This window comes from Schistocerca americana, chromosome 3 (genome assembly GCF_021461395.2).
Source record: "Schistocerca americana isolate TAMUIC-IGC-003095 chromosome 3, iqSchAmer2.1, whole genome shotgun sequence".
Lineage (NCBI taxonomy): Eukaryota > Metazoa > Arthropoda > Insecta > Orthoptera > Acrididae > Schistocerca > Schistocerca americana.
Window position 1 is genome coordinate 611,523,724 of NC_060121.1, and position 21,018 is coordinate 611,544,741.

Genomic DNA, 21,018 nt, shown 5'->3' on the forward strand with positions numbered 1-21,018 from the left:
AGATTATTCTTATTTCTAGTATTGATTCCATGAATTGAGCTGTTGGTTTGAAAAAGTGATATATTTTTAATGACAAATTTCATTAAGGAATAAATATATTGGGAAGTAGTAGTTCCCTAAACAGGCTTCTGCAGGATGTTCTTGAGTTCACACCACATATAACTCTTACTGCACGTTTTTGTGCCCAGAAAACTTTAGCTTGGCTTGATGAATTACCCCAAAAAATAATCCCATATGACATTATGGAATGAAAGTAAGCATAGTATGCCAGCTTTTTCATTTTTATATCCCCTATGTCTGACAAAATTCGCATTGCAAACAGAGATTTGTTAAGACGCTTCAGCAGTTCTGTGGTGTGCTCCTCCCAGTTGAATTTATTATCAAGCTGTAATCCCAAGAATTTAACACTGTCCACTTCTTCTATCTTCTTGTCATCATATGTTAGACATATACTCTTGGGACACCCCTTACAAGTTCTGAACTGCATGTAGTGTGTTTTTTCAAAGTTTAGTGACAAAGAATTGGCTAGGAACCAGTGGTTAATGTCCACAAATATTTTATTGGCTGATCTTTCTAAGACTACACTTGATTTGCTATTTATTGCAATGTTTGTATCATTGGCAAACAAGACAAACTTGGCATCTGGTAATGTTACTGATGAAAGGTCATTGATGTACACAAGAAAAAGTAAGGGCCCCAAAATGGAACCTTGTGGGACCCCACATGTAATTAGTTCCCAGTTGGATGATGCCTGATAGCTTGATACATGTCTCTTTCCTAATAACACCCTTTGTTTCCTGCCAGAGATATAAGATTTGAACCATTTTGCAGCATTTCCCGTTACACTATAATATTCTAATTTACTTAAAAGGATATTGTGATTTACACAGTCAAATGCCTTTGACAGATCACAAAATACACCAGTTGCCTGCAATTTTTCGTCTAATGAATTAAGCACATTTTCACTGTAAGTGTAGATAGCCGTCTCAATATCAGAACCTTTTAGAAATCCAAACTGTGACTTTGACAGTATGTTATTTGAGATAAGATGGTTATAAAGACGACTGTACATTACTTTTTCGAAAATTTTTGAGAATGCTGGCAACAGTGAAATTTGACGGAAATTTGATGCTATTTCTTTATCTCCCTTCTTAAACAGTGGCTTAACTTCAGCATATTTCAGCCACTCAGGAAATATTCCACTGATAAACGACTGGTTACACAGATAGCTTAATATGTTACTTAGCTCAGAATCACATTCTTTAATTAACTTTGTTGATATTTCATCATACCCACTAGATGTTTTTGATTTTAAAGATTTTATGATGGACATTATTTCTGTTGGGGTAGTGAGGGTCAAATTCATATTATGGAAGTTACTTGATATGTCTGGTCTAAGGTAATCCATAGCAGCATCTACCGAACCTGTCAACCCCATCTTTTCAGTAACAGTTATAAAATGTTTGTTAAAAAGTTCTGCAACACTATACACATCTGTCACCAATGTATCATTTACTCTTAATGCTATTTGTTCCTCTTCATGTCTGGTTCTACCAGTCTCCTCCTTCACTATATCCCATATTGTCTTTACTTTGTTATCTGATATGACTATCTTTTCCTTGTAATATATTTGCTTTGACATCCGTATTACAATCTTTAATATTTTGCAGTATTTCTTATAATGTGCTATAGCATCAACATTGGAAATGTTTTGGATTGACAGATACAGTTTTCTTTTTGTTTTACAAGATACCCCTATCCCTCGAGTAATCCATGGCTTCTTTGTAGACTTTGCTCTAACCTTGGTAAGTTTTGGGGGAAAGCAGTGTTCGAATAAGGTAAGCACTTTATTAGCAAAAATGTTATATTTTTCATTCATGCCATGAGCACTGTAAACATCAGTCCAGTGAATGTCTCTGAGGAGTGTCCTAAAATAATCAATTTTTGGCTTACTGATTACCCTCTTGAGCTCAGATTTAACAGATTTTATATCCTGTTCAGTATTAACATTTAACAGAAGGAACTGCATGTCATGGTCTGAGAGGCCATTGACTATTGGTTTTGTAATATAATTTTGTTTATTGGACTTTTCTATAAAGATATTATCAATGGCTGTTTGTGAGCAAGTAGGTATCCTAGTGGGGAACTTTACAGTGGGAATTAAGTTGAATGATAGTGTTACTAACTCAAATAAGTTCTTATTGGGAGAGTCTTTAAGGAAATCTACATTGAAATCACCAGCAACCACTATTTCTTTGTTTTTGGTTGTTAAATGGGCCAGTACAGCTTCAAGGTGGTTTACAAACAGATTAAAGTTAACTGCAGGTGCTCGATATACACTTAATATTATGAAGGATTTTTTGTAAAATTCTAATTCTGTTGCACATGCTTCCATATGCTGTTCTAGGCAAAATTTATGAATGTCTATGTTCTTAAATTTATGACAGTTCCTGATGACTGTGGCAACTCCTCCTTTCTCCATTTCTGATCTACAAAAGTGAGATGCTAATCTAAACCCTGTAACACTTAAAAGTTCTGTACCAGTGGTCACATGATGGTCAGAGAGGCAGATTATGTCAGCTAGGTTGGAAGACTCTAATTCATCTATGCAGATAGTTAATTCATTGATTTTATTTCTCAGTCCTCGAATATTTTGATGAAATAAAGATAGCTGACATTTCACACTGACTGAGTTAAAATTGGGTGGAGTTAAAATATCTGCTGACATTTGAAAATTCTTAACCAATGGCTGTTTATGCTGATGTAATAAGCTGGAATTATGTTTTTTGATTTCTTTCTCAAATTGAAGGTTTGTCTCAGTTCTAACCTCTCTTAAAATTTGCTTTCTTTCTGTCCTCCCTACCCTAAAAAAGGGTCTTGTCTGAACCCTATAACCACTGGTATTTTACCACTCCCCCTTTAACTTTCCTGCTATTTCCCCAGCCAATTTACCCTTCCCCTTCCTGTTGAGGTGAAGGCCATGCCTAGTATAATCCCACCTACCTGACCCCGCACCCGACATGAGCAGCCGTTCCAGCTCCAAATTAACTCTCTTGACAGAAGAGTTCAAATGAGGTCAGTCATGGCGCCCAAGAACAGATACAAACTCAAAACTTGTATGCCTCGATGCTGATGCATTCTTCGGCAGGGCACACTCTATACTGTACCCAGGATCTCTGTCAATACTGTTACTTGCCCCACCCACTATAACCACGGTGTCTTCCTTAGTGAAATCTTTGCAAAGTGATCCTAAATCCTCTGTCACCTGCTCCAGACCAGCACTAGGTTTAAAAAAATTGGGGACCTGGTATTCTGATCCTAGTTCATCCTGCAAAAGTTGGCCAACACCTCTTCCATGGGAACTACCTAACAACACTTTCTTTCTCTTTACTGATTTTCCTACATTCTTACTTTTCAATTTGCTGCTGAAAGTTTGTTGTGCCCTGTCTACACCTGCAACTGCTTGAGGCTCACCAGCTTCTAACTGAAGCAACAGGTCAAATCTATTTTCCACATTCACCATAAAGCTGTCAGACAAAGTTCTAGGCCTGTTCCTCCTGTTGCCTGTTGCCACTTCCCACCTCTCTTTACCCTTCTCCCTCCTTAGCCTGTCAAGATCCCCCCTGGCCTTGTCTAACTCAGCCTGAAGGGCGACAATTTTCCCCTCCTGTTCTAGTATCTTCCTATCTCTACAAAACCTACAAAACCACTGATGAGTCTCATTTACTTCCTCTATTCCCACGCCACTACAGTCACCCACATGGAAAAAACTACAGCACCCATCCCACCAAAGCCCCGACCTAACAATTCGACGGCAAGTCAAGCACTTTTCACTCTTGATAAAGGTAATAGTTTATTAAGAATAAGTCAATTAAATTACAGATAAACACGAAAATATGGTTACACAAATTTGGCCTATACGCAACTGTGTGTAAACAAAAACAAAAGTGCAAAGTTTCTGAAACAACAACTTAAATTTTACGCTACTTTCTGGAAATGCTAGTTAAATAATGAAGAGGTACGCTAAGTTAAAGTGCTGGAGAGAGCAAGGAACAACTAAACGAAATTCTATAGATTTGCTGCAGCAGAACGTAAACAGAAAATACGACTGTACGGTCTTTTCGCGTTTTCTGCTATATTACGTAGAGAAAAATGAAACCTTTAATGGTACACTTAAACGGCACACTAATACACCTATTTACCACATAATCAGTACTAATCTATATGTTTTATAATCTAAACTGACTTATCTTTACGAGAACACCAAAACTCGCGCTAGTCGCCTGGCTGCAGGGCTGCCAACTTAGGAGTAAGATACATTCACCGTGGTGCTCTTACAGACCATGCCCATTCACAGGAAGCTGTGTGACACATTTTACTGTCCTGCTGGCAGATGCCATCGAGCCAAGGACAAACAAGCTGCATGTGGGGGTGGAAATGGTCCCCAAGGATAGTTGCATAATTGTATTGATCCACTATGCCTTCCAGAATGATGAGATCACCCAGAGAATGCTACAGAAACATTCCTCAGACCATAATTCTCTCTCCTCCAGCCTTGACCCTTCCAGTGATTGTTGCAGGGTGTTTGCTTTTAGACGTTCCTGCCTGTGGCCATCTGTCTGATGGAGTGTAAAATGTGGTTCATCTGAGGAGGTCACCTGTCGCCACTCAGCGGATGTCCAGCTGCGGTATTCATGTGCAAATTCCAGCATTTGTTGCAGGTGAACAGCAGTCATGTGACTGGACTGTGCAGTATGTAGGAGAAATGGTACTTCAGTAAATGCACTGGCTGCAGTAATGAACAGCTTTGTGCAGTGTCTAGCGATTGGTGGCCAGTTCCTCTTCCTATCCACTTCATAATGATTGACCTCTGACTTTGGGTTCTGGTTACATCATGTGACAAAGATTCAAGTGTTGTACTTTGCCAGAATTGTGGAAATGTCTACTTTTACTTAATGTATTAATATTACACTTCGATTGAAAAGGGGGTGACAGACATGGTAATATTTAAGAGAAAGTTTGCTTTTACGAGCATTTTTTGGTGAGTGTCAGCTTTGAGGAGTCGTAGAAGTCAGACTATAATTATGAGAAACGTTTCTTGACCACAGTTTAGAGATAGAAACTTGTTATATCTGCAGCCAAAGTTTCTTTATTTTCTGGTAAGAGGTTCTGTTGTTATAATGTCGAATGTAAGACACAGATTTAGCTTGCCATTGTAGCTATTGTGGTGGAGAAAGCATGGAAGCCTGAACTTTCATTTCATTACTAATGAATGTTTGTCAGTTAAGAGTTTGTAAAGGAATTGCATTATTGGCTGCAATACATGTGAGGTTGTGATGGAGCCTGCTGTTGTTTTAATTGGTGATAAGTGCTTATTCACCAGGAAGAATGGCAATTTTACTCTAGCATTCTGAATGCTTGATATACTAGCAGCTTTCAATAAATGAAATGTGTTATACATTTTAACAGTAAATGGAAAACAATTTAGCTCAAATAAATTTTGCAGGAAAGAATGATGAATGAAATAAGACCTACCTTAATTGCTTTTGCTGTTGTCTAAGGTCTCACTGTCACTGTTTCAGTCATCTACTTGGATCAGCAGTGGGCCTGTTGCTGTTTCAGGACAGTGAGCTCTTTGTGCATAACTGTTTTCATGTTTGTGTACAAGACTCACTGAATGCCTCCAGGCACTTTCTGGAGTAAAGCAACACAACAGTAAAGTATCATTTACCTTAAAATTCTTTTCTCCCTATTGCTATCTTGTTCTTGACAAATGCCCAAATAAGTTCAGTGCTGATGAATTCGCAGTGTACCATAGGACATTTAACTTCCCTGACCACTGAGCACATTACACTTTCATAAGGTATTCTCATGACCTGAAGTCCAGCTGCACATATTCCAGTGGGCCTGCTGTAGTAAATTCCTCATATGACGTGGCATAGATGGAAGCTCTACATTATTGCTTTCTATCCATTTAATAAAATAATCATTCCTCCATTTCATTGATGGGTTTTCTGATACTGGATTTGTCATCGTGCAATATTGAGCCTGATCTGTTGGTAATTTTTTGATAAATCTCCTAAACCACTCTTCATAGTACCTAATCTCAGAATGATAATCTGGACCTCCTTGTTGCCCAATAAAACATAAGGCAGCATTTTGACTGAACCCATCATCATTCCCAATGTGGCATCATATAACCCTTTTTCCAGAACCAGGTGGTGCTTGAATTCCTCCTTTCAAGCCATTCCACCCTTGAACACTTGCTCTATGATAATTGTATACATTTACTGATGTACAAGGCATTTTTATTTGTTCCTGGCGTCCAAACTTTCTGGAATGATGCACTACATCAACTCCCATCAGTATAATAAAAAATCTATCTTGTTGGCAAGTGTCGTATTTCTGCAAGAACTAATCTATTTTTCGTGCTGCTTGGTTGTTTTCCACCAGCACAGGTTTATTTGTTGAACTTTTTGTGTCCGAAGCCCAGTTTCTGAATAGAATACCGAGAGATTGTTTCACTCATATCAAGAAAGTGTTCCACTTCAGTTTTTAACTTTTCCAATACTGTAGCTACTGTTGGAACCTGCTTTTCCACATAGAAGTCATTGATTTTCCCTCTTACGACTTCGTTTGTAAACTTGTCCAATGAAAACTTCTATTATCTGCCAGTAATCCTTTTTTGTGATACAAAATATGAAGTTTCCCTATCTCTCTCAAAATTCATTTGACTGTGCTTTCACTAATCAACACATTTAGAAGTTCTTTTTACTGGCTGTGATATGATGAGCTCCGTAAATGATATAAGTGGAAATACTGTTCAGAGGTCCATCAACATAGCACATGAGCACACAGTGCATATAGCATCAAAAGCAAATAAATAAAACACATGATATTAGCACTTAGTAGATCAATGTGTGTAGAAACATAATAGCTGTGAAAGGCAACAACAGAGCTTCCATTTAAACGTTTTGCCTTTCTACATCTACATCTACATCCATACTCCGCAAGCCACCTGACTGTGTGTGGCGGAGGGTACCCTGAGTACCTCTATCGGTTCTCCCTTCTATTCCAGTCTCGTATTGTTCGTAGAAAGAAGGATTGTCGGTATGCTTCTGTGTGGGCTCTAATCTCTCTGATTTTATCCTCATGGTCTCTTGGCGAGATATACGTAGGAGGGAGCAATATACTGCTTGACTCTTCGGTGAAGGTATGTTCTTGAAACTTTAACAAAAGCCCGTACCGAGCTACTGAGTGTCTCTCCTGCAGAGTCTTCCACTGGAGTTTATCTATCATCTCCATAACGCTTTTGCGATTACTAAATGATCCTGTAACGAAGCACGCTGCTCTCCGTTGGATCTTCTCTATCTCTTCTATCAACCCTATCTGGTACGGATATCACACTGTTGAGCAGTATTCAAGCAGTGGGCGAACAAGCGTACCGTAACCTACTTCCTTTGTTTTCGGATTGCATTTCCTTAGGATTTTTCCAATGAATCTCAGTCTGGCATCTGCTTTACCGACGATCAACTTTATATGATCATTCCTTTTTAAATCACTCCTAATGCGTACTCCTAGATAATTTGTGGAATTAATTGGTTCCAGCTGCTGACCTGCTATATTGTAGCTAAATGATAAAGGAACTATCTTTCTTCGTATTTGCAGCACATTACACTTGTCTACATTGAGATTCAATTGTCATTCCCTGCACCATGCATCAATTCGCTGCATATCCTCCTGCATTTCAGTACAATTTTCCATTGTTACAACCTCTCAATACACCACAGCATCATCTGCAAGAAACCTCAGTGAACTTCTGATGTCATCCACAAGGTCATTTATGTATATTGTGAATAGCAACGGTCCTATGACACTCCCCTGCGGCACACCTGAAATCACTCTTACTTCGGAAGACTTCTCTCCATTGAGAATGACATGCTGCATTCTGTTACCTAGGAACTCTTCAATCCAATCACACAATTGTTCTGATAGTCCATATGCTCTTACTTTGTTCATTAAACGACTGTGGGGAACTGTATCGAACGCTTTGTGGAAGTCAAGAAACACGGCAACTACCTGGGAACCCGTGTCTATGGCTCTCTGAGTCTCTTGGACGAATAGTGCGAGCTGGGTTTCACACGACCGTCTTTTTCGAAATCCATGCTGATTCCTACAGAGTAGATTTCTAGTCTCCAGAAAAGTCATTATACTCGAACATAATACGTGTTCCAAAATTCTACAACTGATCGACGTTAGAGAAATAGGTCTATAGTTCTGCACATCTGTTCGACGTCCCTTCTTGAAAACAGGGATGACCTGTGCCCTTTTCCAATCCTTTGGAATGCTATGCTCTTCTAGAGACCTACGGTACACCACTGCAAGAAGGGGGGCAAGTTCCTTCGCGTACTCTGTGTAAAATCGTATTATCATTAGGTGAACTGTGGCAATCTACTTCCACCATTATTAGGACAAAACAACTAATTGGAGAGCAATGAACATTCACCTGTAAGTAGAGAATGGCTGTATCTACATCTACATGACTACTCTGCAATTCACATTTAAGTGCTTGGCAGAGGGTTCATCGAACCACAATCATACTATCTCTCTACCATTCCACTCCTGAACAGCGCGCAGGGAAAATGAACACCTAAACCTTTCTGTTCGAGCTCTGATTTCTCTTATTTTATTTTGATGATCATTCCTACCTGTGTAGGTTGGGCTCAACAAAATATTTACGCATTCGGAAGAGAAAGTTGGTGACTGAAATTGTAAATACATCTCGCCACGACGAAAATCGTCTTTGCTTTAATGACTTCCATCCCAACTCGCGTATCATATCTGCCACACTCTCTCTTCTATTACGTTATAATACAAAACGAGCTGCCCTTTTTTGCACCCTTTCGATGTCCTCCGTAAGTCTCACCTGGTAAGTATCCCACACCGCGCAGCAATATTCTAACAGAGGACGAACGAGTGTAGTGTAAGCTGTCTCTTTAGTGGACTTGTTGCATCTTCTAAGTGTCCTGCCAATGAAACGCAACCTCTGTCTCGCCTTCCCCACAATATTATCTATGTGGTCTTTCCAACTGAAGTTGTTCATAATTTTAACACCCAGGTACTTAGTTGAATTGACACCCTTGAGAATTGTACTATTTATCAAGTAATCGAATTCCAACAGATTTCTTTTGGAACTCATGTGGATCACCTCACACTTTTCATTATTTAGCGTCAACTGCCACCTGCCACACCATACAGCAATCTTCTCTAAATAGCTTTGCAACTGATACTTCCCTAAACTGTGCAAAGGAAACGTTTTTCCTACTTGTGATCAGACTTACATGACTCCTCAAATTTGACACTCACCAAAAAAATGCTCAAGAAAGCACAGTTTCTCTTAAATATTACCATGTATGTCACTCCATTTACAACTAAAATGTAATATTCATACTCTAAATAAAAGTAGGTATTTCAACAATTCTAGCAAAGTACAAACATTGGTGTTAATCATTCAACATATCCAGAATATGAGCTCAAAGTCAGAGATCAGTCATTTTCAAATGGATAATAGTTCAGTTACCCTCTTTCTCCAGCATCCACAATGCAACAGCCTCATTCCTCTCCTCTGTCACTCAGAGCTCAAAGTCAGGGGTTAATCATTATGAAATGAAATGGATAATAGTTCAAGTAAACTTTTTCTCCAGTATTTACAATGCAACAGTCTCATTCCTCTTCACTGTCACTCACCGCCCTCCTTCCCCAACTTCCAGGTCACAACTACCAGAAGAGGGAAATCTTCAGTCAGAATGTTTATTCCATTTTCTGTTGGTTTTATAATGCCGGACTGCCAATCTACAATTGCTTGATTGCTGGTAATTTGATAGTTATGTCTGTATCACCCTTGTTGGGTGGAAACTAGGCAGACGTACCCAGCAGTATATTATTAGACTTGGATAGGCATGAATATGTGGTCCACTTTTGGTCTCATCCATCACATCTGAAGGTTCCCATCCATGCTTGAAAACATGAAGGATTATCAGTGATGTAGTTTGTGCATGAAAAGAATTCCCATTTGTGTGTCTCACACACACCACAAAAAGAAAATTGGCGCACTTCTGCTTGCTGCATTTCTGCAGACCCCTTACTGTCATATGTTGCATCTTAATAAAACAATTAACAGTAAATATCACCTTAATATAGAAAATACATGCAAATAATGTAAGGGAAGGCAGCCGGGAGATTTCTATGACAACCACTGATATTTTGACTAGTGCACATCCTGTGATTTTCAAGGCACACCTGCGTGCAAGCGCGTGCGTGCACACGCGCGCACACACACACACACACACACACACACACACACACACACACACACACACACACACACTCTCTATGAGCACTAGTACAACTGAAACCTAAGATAACCAATGTCAGGAGTTATCGATAGTGAGTATTAATAGTCAATGGGTGAGGCAGTGTTAACTATGTCCCTTTGTTATATAATGAAGGGGAGAGCAGGATTCCATCAAGAATTTAAGCAAAAACCTCAATTACTATTCATAAGCTCACATGGCAGTGTAATCGCAACTGCTTCCTTAATAACACTATCCAGTAGTTGGAAGATCATGCCAAAATCTGCATGTTGTTATATTCCAAAATATGCATGTTGTTATATTCCATAGAGTGACCAGTCCCAAGTCATAGTACTGCAATAGCAGATTTGCTCAGCTGTTGTAAGCATAAGTGATGCTACACTCAATACACTGATCTTCAAAGGTCCTTATTGTCTGACCAATATATGACATGCCACAACTGCAAGGAATATGATGGACACCCTCCTTAAACAAACCAAAATCATCCTTGATGGAACCTTAACACTTCGGGGCCTGGCCACTTAGAAGAATACTGGGGCTAGGAAACTGGCCATTTATGCCGTTATTTAAAGTGTGATTGGTACATATGGAATTGCTAAAGCACAATTGATACATATGGAATTGATGTAACATCAGTAGTATTACATACTAAGAAAAAGGACCATTGATGTATCATCAAGAGTAGCACGTACCAGCAAAGGACCTAGCTTCAAGATTTATTTTTCATATTTAATTTAGTTCTTTGATGCATTACAAATTTGTTGAAATACCAGCAGTTGTCAAGTACTTCATCCAGCTCCATTTCCATAACTATTTTAACATTTTATGATCTGGAAGAAACTAAAAATTCACAGAAAATAAATTGTTTGTGAAATATGAGGTACTCATATTTCTTCTGAAAGTAAGCAGATTGCACCTTGTATTGTTAATGGTAAAGTAGAAAATCAGTTTGGTCCTTTTCGTGGGTATGAACAGATATCCCATCATAATACAGGTATCAGAAAAAGTTGTTTTTGTGCTTTGTTACAGATATTGTATCAATGCATTGAGGTTTTACTACAGTGAGATACGATGCAGATGTTATTCACATATTATTATATGTACACACCTTCCTTTATATTAACTTTGAATTAATAAAGAGTAATTGTTATTAAACATAGGCCATTATACTCTATCTGTAGTTGTAACCAACCCCCCCCCCCCCCTTCCTCCTCCCCATGCTCCCACTAGATGTCCTCAGTAGTAGACAGCTCGAAAATACCCTTATCAATCCAGATAATAATTTAGTTTCATCCATTTATTATTTATGTAGATGTCATGCCAGTTCAATACAAACTGTGGTAACACAGACAGAAAAACCCTTTGACATAAAATCAGTATTTTTTTAGTTACAAGAAATATCAGTGGTGGATATTAATGGAATTCTGGGCACAGATCCTCATTGGATTGAACCAAGTGATGCTTAATCAACAGCTAACTTACGTTCCCCTTGGTAGTGTACTATTGTGTACATGACATTTCTGAAACCTGTGAAACAAGCCACAAGTACAAATTGTCTAAGGAAATTAACTACATATTCATTAATCTCTGTTATCTACAATATTATGCCTCAATCTTCACTGTGAAAATGCGATATTATTAAATAGTATGTACATTAACTGCGCCTGCTAAGAAATACATTAGTGGAGTAGGAGGAGCTAGACACAAAATGAATTTTTGGGACTCATTTTAACTTGTACTTTATTAGTAGTCAGGTATCACATAGCTGCTAGCAAATTATTGGAAATTATTCCTGAATAACACACTTTTGTGATGATAGTAATTGACGTTAAGGCATCATATAGACTGTTCTTATTGCTGGTACTGATCCTGTGAACTGAACTGTTGGATTGAAAGAGAATGTTATTCACTCAAATTTAAATAAAGATTAATTATACAGAAAAACACTAAGTATATTTTGTCCCAGTTACTTCCAAAGGATTCTGCAGGACATTCCTGCATGAATATCACAAATAATGTTGTTCAATATAATAGAGGGAAACATTCCACGTGGGAAAAATATATCTAAAAACAAAGATGATGTGACTTACCAAACGAAAGCGCTAGCAGGTCGATAGACACACAAACAAACATAAACATACACACAAAATTCAAGCTTTCGCAACAAACTGTTGCCTCATCAGGAAAGAGGGGAGGAGAGACAAAGACGAAAGGATGTGGGTTTTAAGGGAGAGGGTAAGGAGTCATTCCAATCCCGAGAGCGGAAAGACTTACCTTAGGGGGAGAAAGGACGGGTATACACTCGCACACACACACATATCCATCCACACATATACAGACACAAGCAGACATATTTAAATTCACTTTGATCCGTGTGATTTCTCACCAATTTTAGTGACCTGTGGAATGGTACATTAGCTTATTTGTTTTAGTTGTAAATATTTGTCATGTATTGTTGTTTTTCTGACATGTTCCACATCCTGGAGGACCTCCTCACTACGGATCAATTGGAATGAAAGTTAATCTAATCTAATCTAATCTCTCTCTCTCTCTCTCTCTCTCTCTCTCTCTCTCTCTCTCTCTCTCTGACTCTCTCTGTGTGTGTGTGTGTGTGTGTGTGTGTGTGTGTTTTGTATGGAAGGCAAAAATACCTTATAGAAGAAAAGCTCTGGAATAGAATTGATTATTTTGGAGAGTCTTTTGCTGTATATTCTCCAATGATCCATGTGTTTCTTTACAGATTATAAAAAACTCTGAAGTTTTGGAAGTTTTGCATAATGACCGTTTCATGAAAGACTATGTGATGTCTCTATATGACTGTCATTATGCGGAATTCTTCAAAAATCTTGGTAAGTTTAGTATGTTGTTTATAGCTTTGGGTCAATTGTCATTCAGACTTCCTTTTTCAGTGGACTTAGTGAATGTATTACTACAACATCAAGAATGATCATGGAAGCACTAAGACAGACGTCTTCTCTTTCCTGCAATAGGGCCTTCTAGGGACCATATCCCAATTTCAATTTTTCATCTCCTGTTTTCTCTTCCTCTTCTTTTTCATTTTTTCGGACTGTGCTCTTTTTATTTTAATTCTTCCCTTGGAAGCATTCTATTTGCAAAAAATTTGTGTGAGTCACCTATTTTCTAACCAAACTAGAATTCCTATTATGCCTTTTTTCAAAGCCACCCCAGTATGCAGTGCTGTTATGGGGCAATTCCTTTAGAGCAAAAAGAAGTTTTATTTGGCGGAAAAAGGCCATTAGCTTTATTGCTAGACTAAGAAACCATGTGTCATGTAGACAATACTTTAAATAGCTCAAATTACTGGGCAGTTGCAACACTGTTTATTCTCAGCTGCTTGGTGCATATCAAGGAAACCAAGACAGCCATAAACTGCGAGAGTCTATACATAACCATGACACATGTCAAAGGCTGATGATGGACAATTCGGTTATTAGACTTAAAAAAAAACATAGAGATACAGTTGTTTAATATGTTACCACTTACAGCACACAGTGTATCACTGAATATCTTCAGAGACGTTCCAAAAATGTGGTGTGGACAAAAAGCCTTTTATACAATAGAAGAATCTGAATGCATTTGTACTTAAAGATTAACATGTATCCAGCATATCTCATTTATATTTATTATAGTGTTTTTCTCAGCATGCATTGTATTGTGTTAACACATACTGTTTCTCCTTTTGTCTGGCTGCATGTTGCATTTATATTTAATGACTGCTAAATGTGTCCAGTATGAACCATATATATTTCTTCAACATGTTTTTTAATACTTTGCTTCCAAACATTTCTCTTTCTATTACTTCTTCTTCTCTTACATTGTATCATTCCAAGTCTTTCTCAACCTTTTGGAATCAAATGATTGTTGAATTTCTTCCAAAAGATGTTTGGAGTGGTGTTGTTAGTCTGTTGTCATCACTTTTGTAAATATGTCCAAAGTATAGTAATCTACACTTCCTCATTGTTTCTGACATGTTTTCTATGTTCTGATAAATTTCATTGTTATTTTTTAATTTCCAAAACTCTGAAATGTTTAGAGGAGCTATTACACAACTGGCTATTAAAATTACAGTGTCATGAAGGTGAAAAATAAATAATGTCAAATAGTGCTGTAGTTACAGTTCTTAGCCAGGGTGTTCCTTTCTCCACCTACTACAATAACCTGATCCTCTTTGCCAAAATCTTTGCATAAATTCCCTGTGTCCTCTGCCACCTGGTTAAGACTAGTACTTGGCTTGGTACCCTGTTCCTAATTTGTCCTATGTCATGTGGCCTACAACCCTCCCAAGTCCACTGCCCAGCATCAAGACTCTTTTCTTTCCACTCTCTTTTGGTACCAATCTACAATGAGTTTCTTTGCTAGAAGTCTGTAGCATCATACTGAGACTAACAGCTCTATGAGGGTCTTCTCCTCCTATTTCAGGTAACAAGTCAGTCAAACTTATTCAGTATTGTAAGTTCAAATGTAGATGAAATTGAAGAGTTATACCTCTTTCAGTTCTTCTTTTAACTCAGTAGCATTTAAAACAGTCCCTGAATCTTTTCAATAAATGTAATCCTTTTTAAAGCCCACTTATTGTCTAACCCTTGGTTTGTTTCTATAGTATGTGTTCAGGCTGGTGATCTTCTGATGATCCTTGAAAACCTGAAATCCTCAGGAAATTACATTTCACTTGGGAAAAATCAGGGAAATCTCAGGGAATTTCAGGAATTTCATAAAATCTCAGGGAATTCTGTGTTTCTAACCTTGCATTGGAATTTGATTTTGTTGGGTTTTATAAATCACAAATTTTAAAATACTTAATATTTAAAATATGTTAATGATACATGAATATAACTGCAGTCAAATATCTTAGCCAAGAGGAAAGAAAAGCCCTCATTGTGAGTTGTGAGATGCGCTGCCTCCTCCCAACCACCATTAATTAACCGAAGCTTCCATCTGGCTTCCACATACATGTAATTCTCAGGATATTTTTTTCAAGTTTGAGTATTTGAGTAGCCACCCTGGTTTTTAATGCAGCCTTCTATATATTGATTATGAGCAACAAAAGTGACAGTTATTTCAAATTGCATTTATCTGCTTCAATTTTTTTAATTAACTGAAAAGTTTTAAAAGAAACTTAAAGTAACATAATCATATGGTGGTTATAAATTTTAATGAGATGAGTGGTACTGGTTCTTATTTTCGCATATATTCATAATATTAGGCTTCATAGACAAAAACTGAATACTCATGATGGTTATAGCATAAAATTTGTTGTGGTGTTTATTGTTTGTCAACACACAAGTTAAGAATCTTGTTTTGCACATATATGTAATTGCAAATGGTAAAAGTGCTGACATAGCATTTTACAACAGTTGAAGATAGTCATGTTTGAAGTGGTACTGAAATTCTACTAATGGAATTAATTTAAATTTATCTTTTGATTATGATTGAAGCAGATGTCAGTTCAATAAATATCTTTTTATTGTAATGCTGAAATCGTTGAACATAATTCAGTTTGATATTTAATCTGCTGTTCATTTAGAAAATAGAGATTAAAATCTGCTTTCAAATTTTTCAGCAGCTGAAAAGCTTCTTCAGTGAATGTCTCTCCTGTTTCAAACTCTTTCTCTTCTAAAACACCTTTTATAGTTGGGAAGTGGAGTATATGTCGAAATTATCAAAATTATTTCTTTTTCCCTAAAGCAAGAATTTTTTTGTGGACAGTATTTACATTTACTTGCTTGCCATGAATGATTAAATTAAGTTAATTGATCTTTGGAAGAATGTCACTTAAATAGGCAATCTGAAGCAGTCAATTTCTATTAAATAAACTGACCTTTCAATTTGAAATTGCGTTCAGGTCAAAAATATCTTCTTTCTTCAAAATAATTGTCTGACCTCAGCATGGAAAGGAAGAAATGTGTGTACATTTCCCACATAAAATGTTGGATAAAAAATTATTCAGTGGTTGAGATTTGATCAGCTTAATGATTTTGATGAACCCATCAACAACATTCTTACAGTTGGAGGACAATTCTTCTGTAGCAAGTGTGTACTGATGGACTATGTAATGGCAGTTTTTGGCAATGTTTCTTATAAGCTATACACCCTCATTTATTACACAACTTATGAGCTTTGCTCTGTCAGTATAGATATCAAAGCATTTGTCCATGGTATTTTATTCTTCTCAAGGAAAGAATTTAGGAGATGAAGTATTGGAGTTCAGTAGTGTGTGGTGGTAGAGATTTGGATAAAGGAATTTCCTCTAGTAATGCATTTTCTACTGACATCTATTACTGTTAATACTTCAAGTTGAGCTACATTGTTAGATTCATCCATTTACAATGAAAATTTGCATGATTTGAGATAAAAAACAAGTGATATTGACTGTGTCATTTGAAAAAGGGGTCATTGCTATTTCTTATGCTGATTTTGACCAACATACATTTTACTATCTCAATAGCAGCAGGCTGAATAAGATTTTTTGCAACTGATTAGGCTTCACTACCTTGAGCAACATGATAGCTGACTAAGTATGCAACCTCCATTGCTTTTTCATTCACTGTTATTTTAGTTTGAAACATAGATTTTTAAAATTTTTTGCCGTTGTTACTTTTTTTAATGAAAAATTCAACAAGCAAACAAACATTCCCTTTCATATAAATTGCCTCAAGGGGCGGAAAATGCAAAATGGGATGGGGGGGGGGGGGGGGGAGAATTGAAATAATATGTAGGTGGTGACCTCCTTTCATTTTTAATAATTTAAACTGTCAAGTGTAAAACATTTTTACAAGGCATGACAAAACGGTAGGATTCTGTAATATATATATCTGGTCTCTGATAAATACAACATTACTCACTGTCAGTGTTTGGTTCACACTGGCTATCCAAATTAGTGAGTGGAAACAGTGATTAAAATTTTTAAAAAAAATATTTTAGAGGCTTCATTTCAAATGAAAATACCTCCTATTATTTCTGAAGGATACCGAAACACTTTTTGCATACATCCTCTGGAATGTTTTTGCCTGAACCAGTCATCCCTAGTAGTACAACTCCTTTTCGTCAAGTTCTTCATCAAAAACTTTTTTTTCTTTTTCAAGCTTCTGTCACCTATTGCTCTTTGGAGAATCCTTTCAGTTTCAACCTTTTTTTCTTTACCCATCTTTGCAACAATAATAAAGGACAGTCTGGTTTTGGCAGCTATTTGTCCTTTTCTGGAATTGGCTGTTCTTACTCTAGATATCTGACCTAAGTAATTTGCCAAGAATTTACAGGTAAAATTTGAACACTTAGTTTTCCTAATTAAGTTCACATGAGTTTTTCCTATAATTGAAGTGGTCGACAGAAGAAAATGCTAACCCCCATTTGGGCCAACCATTTCTCTGAAAGTACCAAAGCATTATTGCTGCTGTGGAGTATTGCTCACATATTTTTCATTTATAGTGTTAAATTGATCTCTGGGTTGATGAAATCGTCTGTATACTCCTTCCCATCCTTCTGAAGTAATTCTTCTAGCTTTGTGTGAAATGGATTTTATATTTCCATAACCATTTTTGCTTTTTACATAACCCAAGAAATTTACTAAGTCCTGACTAGGGCTATATTATTTCTTTATTTCTTTGCTAGGTATGTGTCCTATCAACTTCACATTTACAAATACTGTAGCTGTGAAATGATTGCTCATACTAATTTCCACTTATAACTTCCTTGTCTTTTGCATGTGTGTTCTTTGTTATCACATGAGTGAGTGCTCATCTAGAGTTTCTACCTCCTCTGCAGTATCCAGGGTTGCCTCAACTGTGTGGACGTTGGTGTCCATTACTAATGTTTGTATCTAAATGGAAAGCTTCTGTAATATTGTGAGGACTTGATCTTATTCCTCAAAAGGCAAGTAAGTCTTAATTTCTCACTCTCCTGATAAGTTGTGTGAAATAATTTAATCTAGATGGCAAAATCACTTGGACTTGCCTCATACAGCCGAATCCCAGGTCAGATATCCCAGGTCAGATATGCTCCTGATTGTGTGTCAACCAAAACTGTTCTTTGTATGTTTTCCTAAACTTAGCAAAATAAATAAATGTAATTTTACTTCTATTTCTGTGTGTTCTATACAGCCTAGACTGTAAGGTCTGTGTCAGTATAACTTCTGGTAAATCACTGAAGTGGTTCATAAGTTCAACTGGATGTGGTTGATTACTGCCTAAGCATTTTTCAATGTTGAACAATGCCACCTGCCACTGCATATACCGAGCGAGGTGGCGCAGTGGTTAGACACTGGACTCGCATTCGGGAGGACGACGGTTCAATCCCGCGTCCGGCCATCCTGATTTAGGTTTTCCGTGATTCCCCTAAATCGCTCCAGGCAAATGCCGGGATGGTTCCTTTCAAAGGGCACGGCCGATTTCCTTCCCGTCTTTCCCTAATCCGATGAGACCGATGACCTCGCTGTCTGGTCTCCTTCCCCAAAACAACCAGCCAACCACTGCATATATATTGACTTGGCTATTGCCATTCATCTTTTATTCTATGTTGTGTAATTCAGAGGTGTAAGATTCTAGTTCCTCTGAAATTTGACTTTGATAATCTATTCTGTGTGCTCATCTAGCTGAACTATATTCGTTACATATTGGGCAAGAGATCAGCAACAAAAGTTCCTGTGATGTTACAGCTAGCCCCCAGTATACTCCATGGAGGGAAATCATTCTTGACTATCAAGCTTGGATTTGGAGGAAAAGTTGTACATTCTTAGCCCTCCAACAAGGGGATTATTCCAGTTCCTATGCAGTTCAGGCCATCTCCCAAAAGTCCAACAGAGGCTCATGCCCATTCAAAGATTGTAACATACTGCTATACTACAGTTGATCAAATAATTACTCCTCTAATAATCCATCCCTGCTGTCATGGAAAAGATATATTATAGTGCTACCGGAGAAACAGATTTTATAACAAAATTAAGCATCTGCATTTTCTATATTACCCAGGCTACTTGTTTTCAGTTGTAAAGTCACCTGTAATATAGAAAGAGCTATCCAATCAATGATTACAGTGGTCTGACACATCACAATTAAATCGTGTGAAATTACTCTCCTATAGCTTTTCCCTTAGCCAATCCATTTGACACTAGAAAGATAATTTACCATAAGGTTCATGTATACAGAAAGAGGAATAAAAGAAGTCTTGATGGGAAGGGATCTGTTTATGTGTGTGAGAAATGAGACACTTTTGAAGTTTAAAATAGCCATAGAGCAGTCTGGAGGAGAGAAATTACAGTCATTCAATGTTCCTTGGGAGCCTAAATAATTGTGGCTACTGGCAGTTGGTGGAAGTAAATGATCAGAACAGTTCAAAACTCAGTTGTTTCTGTATGTGATGTAGTCTGTAGTGAAACAAACTTAGATTTTGTAAAATTGAATATCTTTGCCTTCTACACTATGTAAGTTTTGTTTAATATTAAAATTTCATCTGTTGAATATAAGGAGTTTTCTTATTTGATTTAAAATCTGTTTTGCTATCTATCAGGCATTTTATATGCCTTTGAGTATTTTTTTTTTTTAATTTTTAAAGTGCAATGATACTGAATGGTGCTTGAAGTCAAGTCTTCCCAGGTACATCCTATGTACAAAAATTCCATATATTATGTAGCGTACATGCTTAACTTAGTGGACTAGTGACTCTTGTAACATATAAAATGAAACAGTAATGCTGAGATAACATCAGAAAATAATTTAGTTTTTTTACAAATGGAATGGACTGTTTGTGCAATGTAGATTTGGACAGCATGTTTTCATATATTGATCTTAAATTATTATTTCAAATATCAACAATGATGCTACATTGTAGTCATATTTGTTCCAGCTCAAGTGGAAGACTTTCTTAAGCATGATTATTACCTTAGCCCTCACTATCGTCACTATATACGAGAAATGCGACTGAGAGCATATACCCAAATTTTGCAATGCTATCAAAGCTTAACTTTGGATTTTATGGCAGATACATTTGGAGTAACTGCTGAATTCATTGACAAGTCAGTATAATATATAAAATTATAATGATATACAAACTTATTTTGACTTCTCATTTTAAATATGTGCAGAAATGTGATAAAAGTGAACGTGTTCTTATATTTTATTATTGTTATTGGATTGTGCTGCATGGCTAAATTACTCACTTCTGGGTTCTTAATTGTGTTTCTCAATCGAGGCTGGTTTTTTCACTATTCATCAGTGTTCAAAGATTGATATAATGTTCAGAAAGATTTTGTTGTTGTTAATCTTGTCTTACCACCCACTTGATATGATTATCAGTGACATTTATCATTTTAACAACAAATAGTTTGTATTTTCCAAATGGGATGCTTGTAGTACTGCCCCAAAGTATGAGTATTAGTAATTGTAAAAGCAACTTTCTTATGCATATTAGAACAAGCCAGTAAAACCAATTGAACTCCCATGTATAAAAGAGCTTGAAATGTCTAATTGGTTAACAAATGAGTTAATGTGTTTAATATTTGATGTTAAACATGTAAGTTAAGAAAAGTTTAGAGAAGGTTTGAAATTATGTTTAACGTTCCTTGAAAGTTGATAAGTGCTCTCATTATGAAGCACTGGATGAATATAGTATGGGTAATTGGCACTCCATTTTA

At 36.9% G+C, this 21,018-nt stretch overlaps 1 protein-coding gene across 1 annotated transcript in view; it reads left to right on the forward strand.

The window, feature by feature from the left end:
* LOC124607026 (26S proteasome non-ATPase regulatory subunit 6-like) overlaps window positions 1-21,018 on the forward strand; it is a 190,724-nt gene that overhangs the window by 147,105 nt on the left and 22,601 nt on the right. The window contains exons 6-7 of the mRNA XM_047139191.1: window positions 13,114-13,222; window positions 20,232-20,400. Coding sequence (XP_046995147.1) covers window positions 13,114-13,222; window positions 20,232-20,400 — 278 coding nt within the window. The remainder of the gene's footprint in view (window positions 1-13,113; window positions 13,223-20,231; window positions 20,401-21,018) is intronic.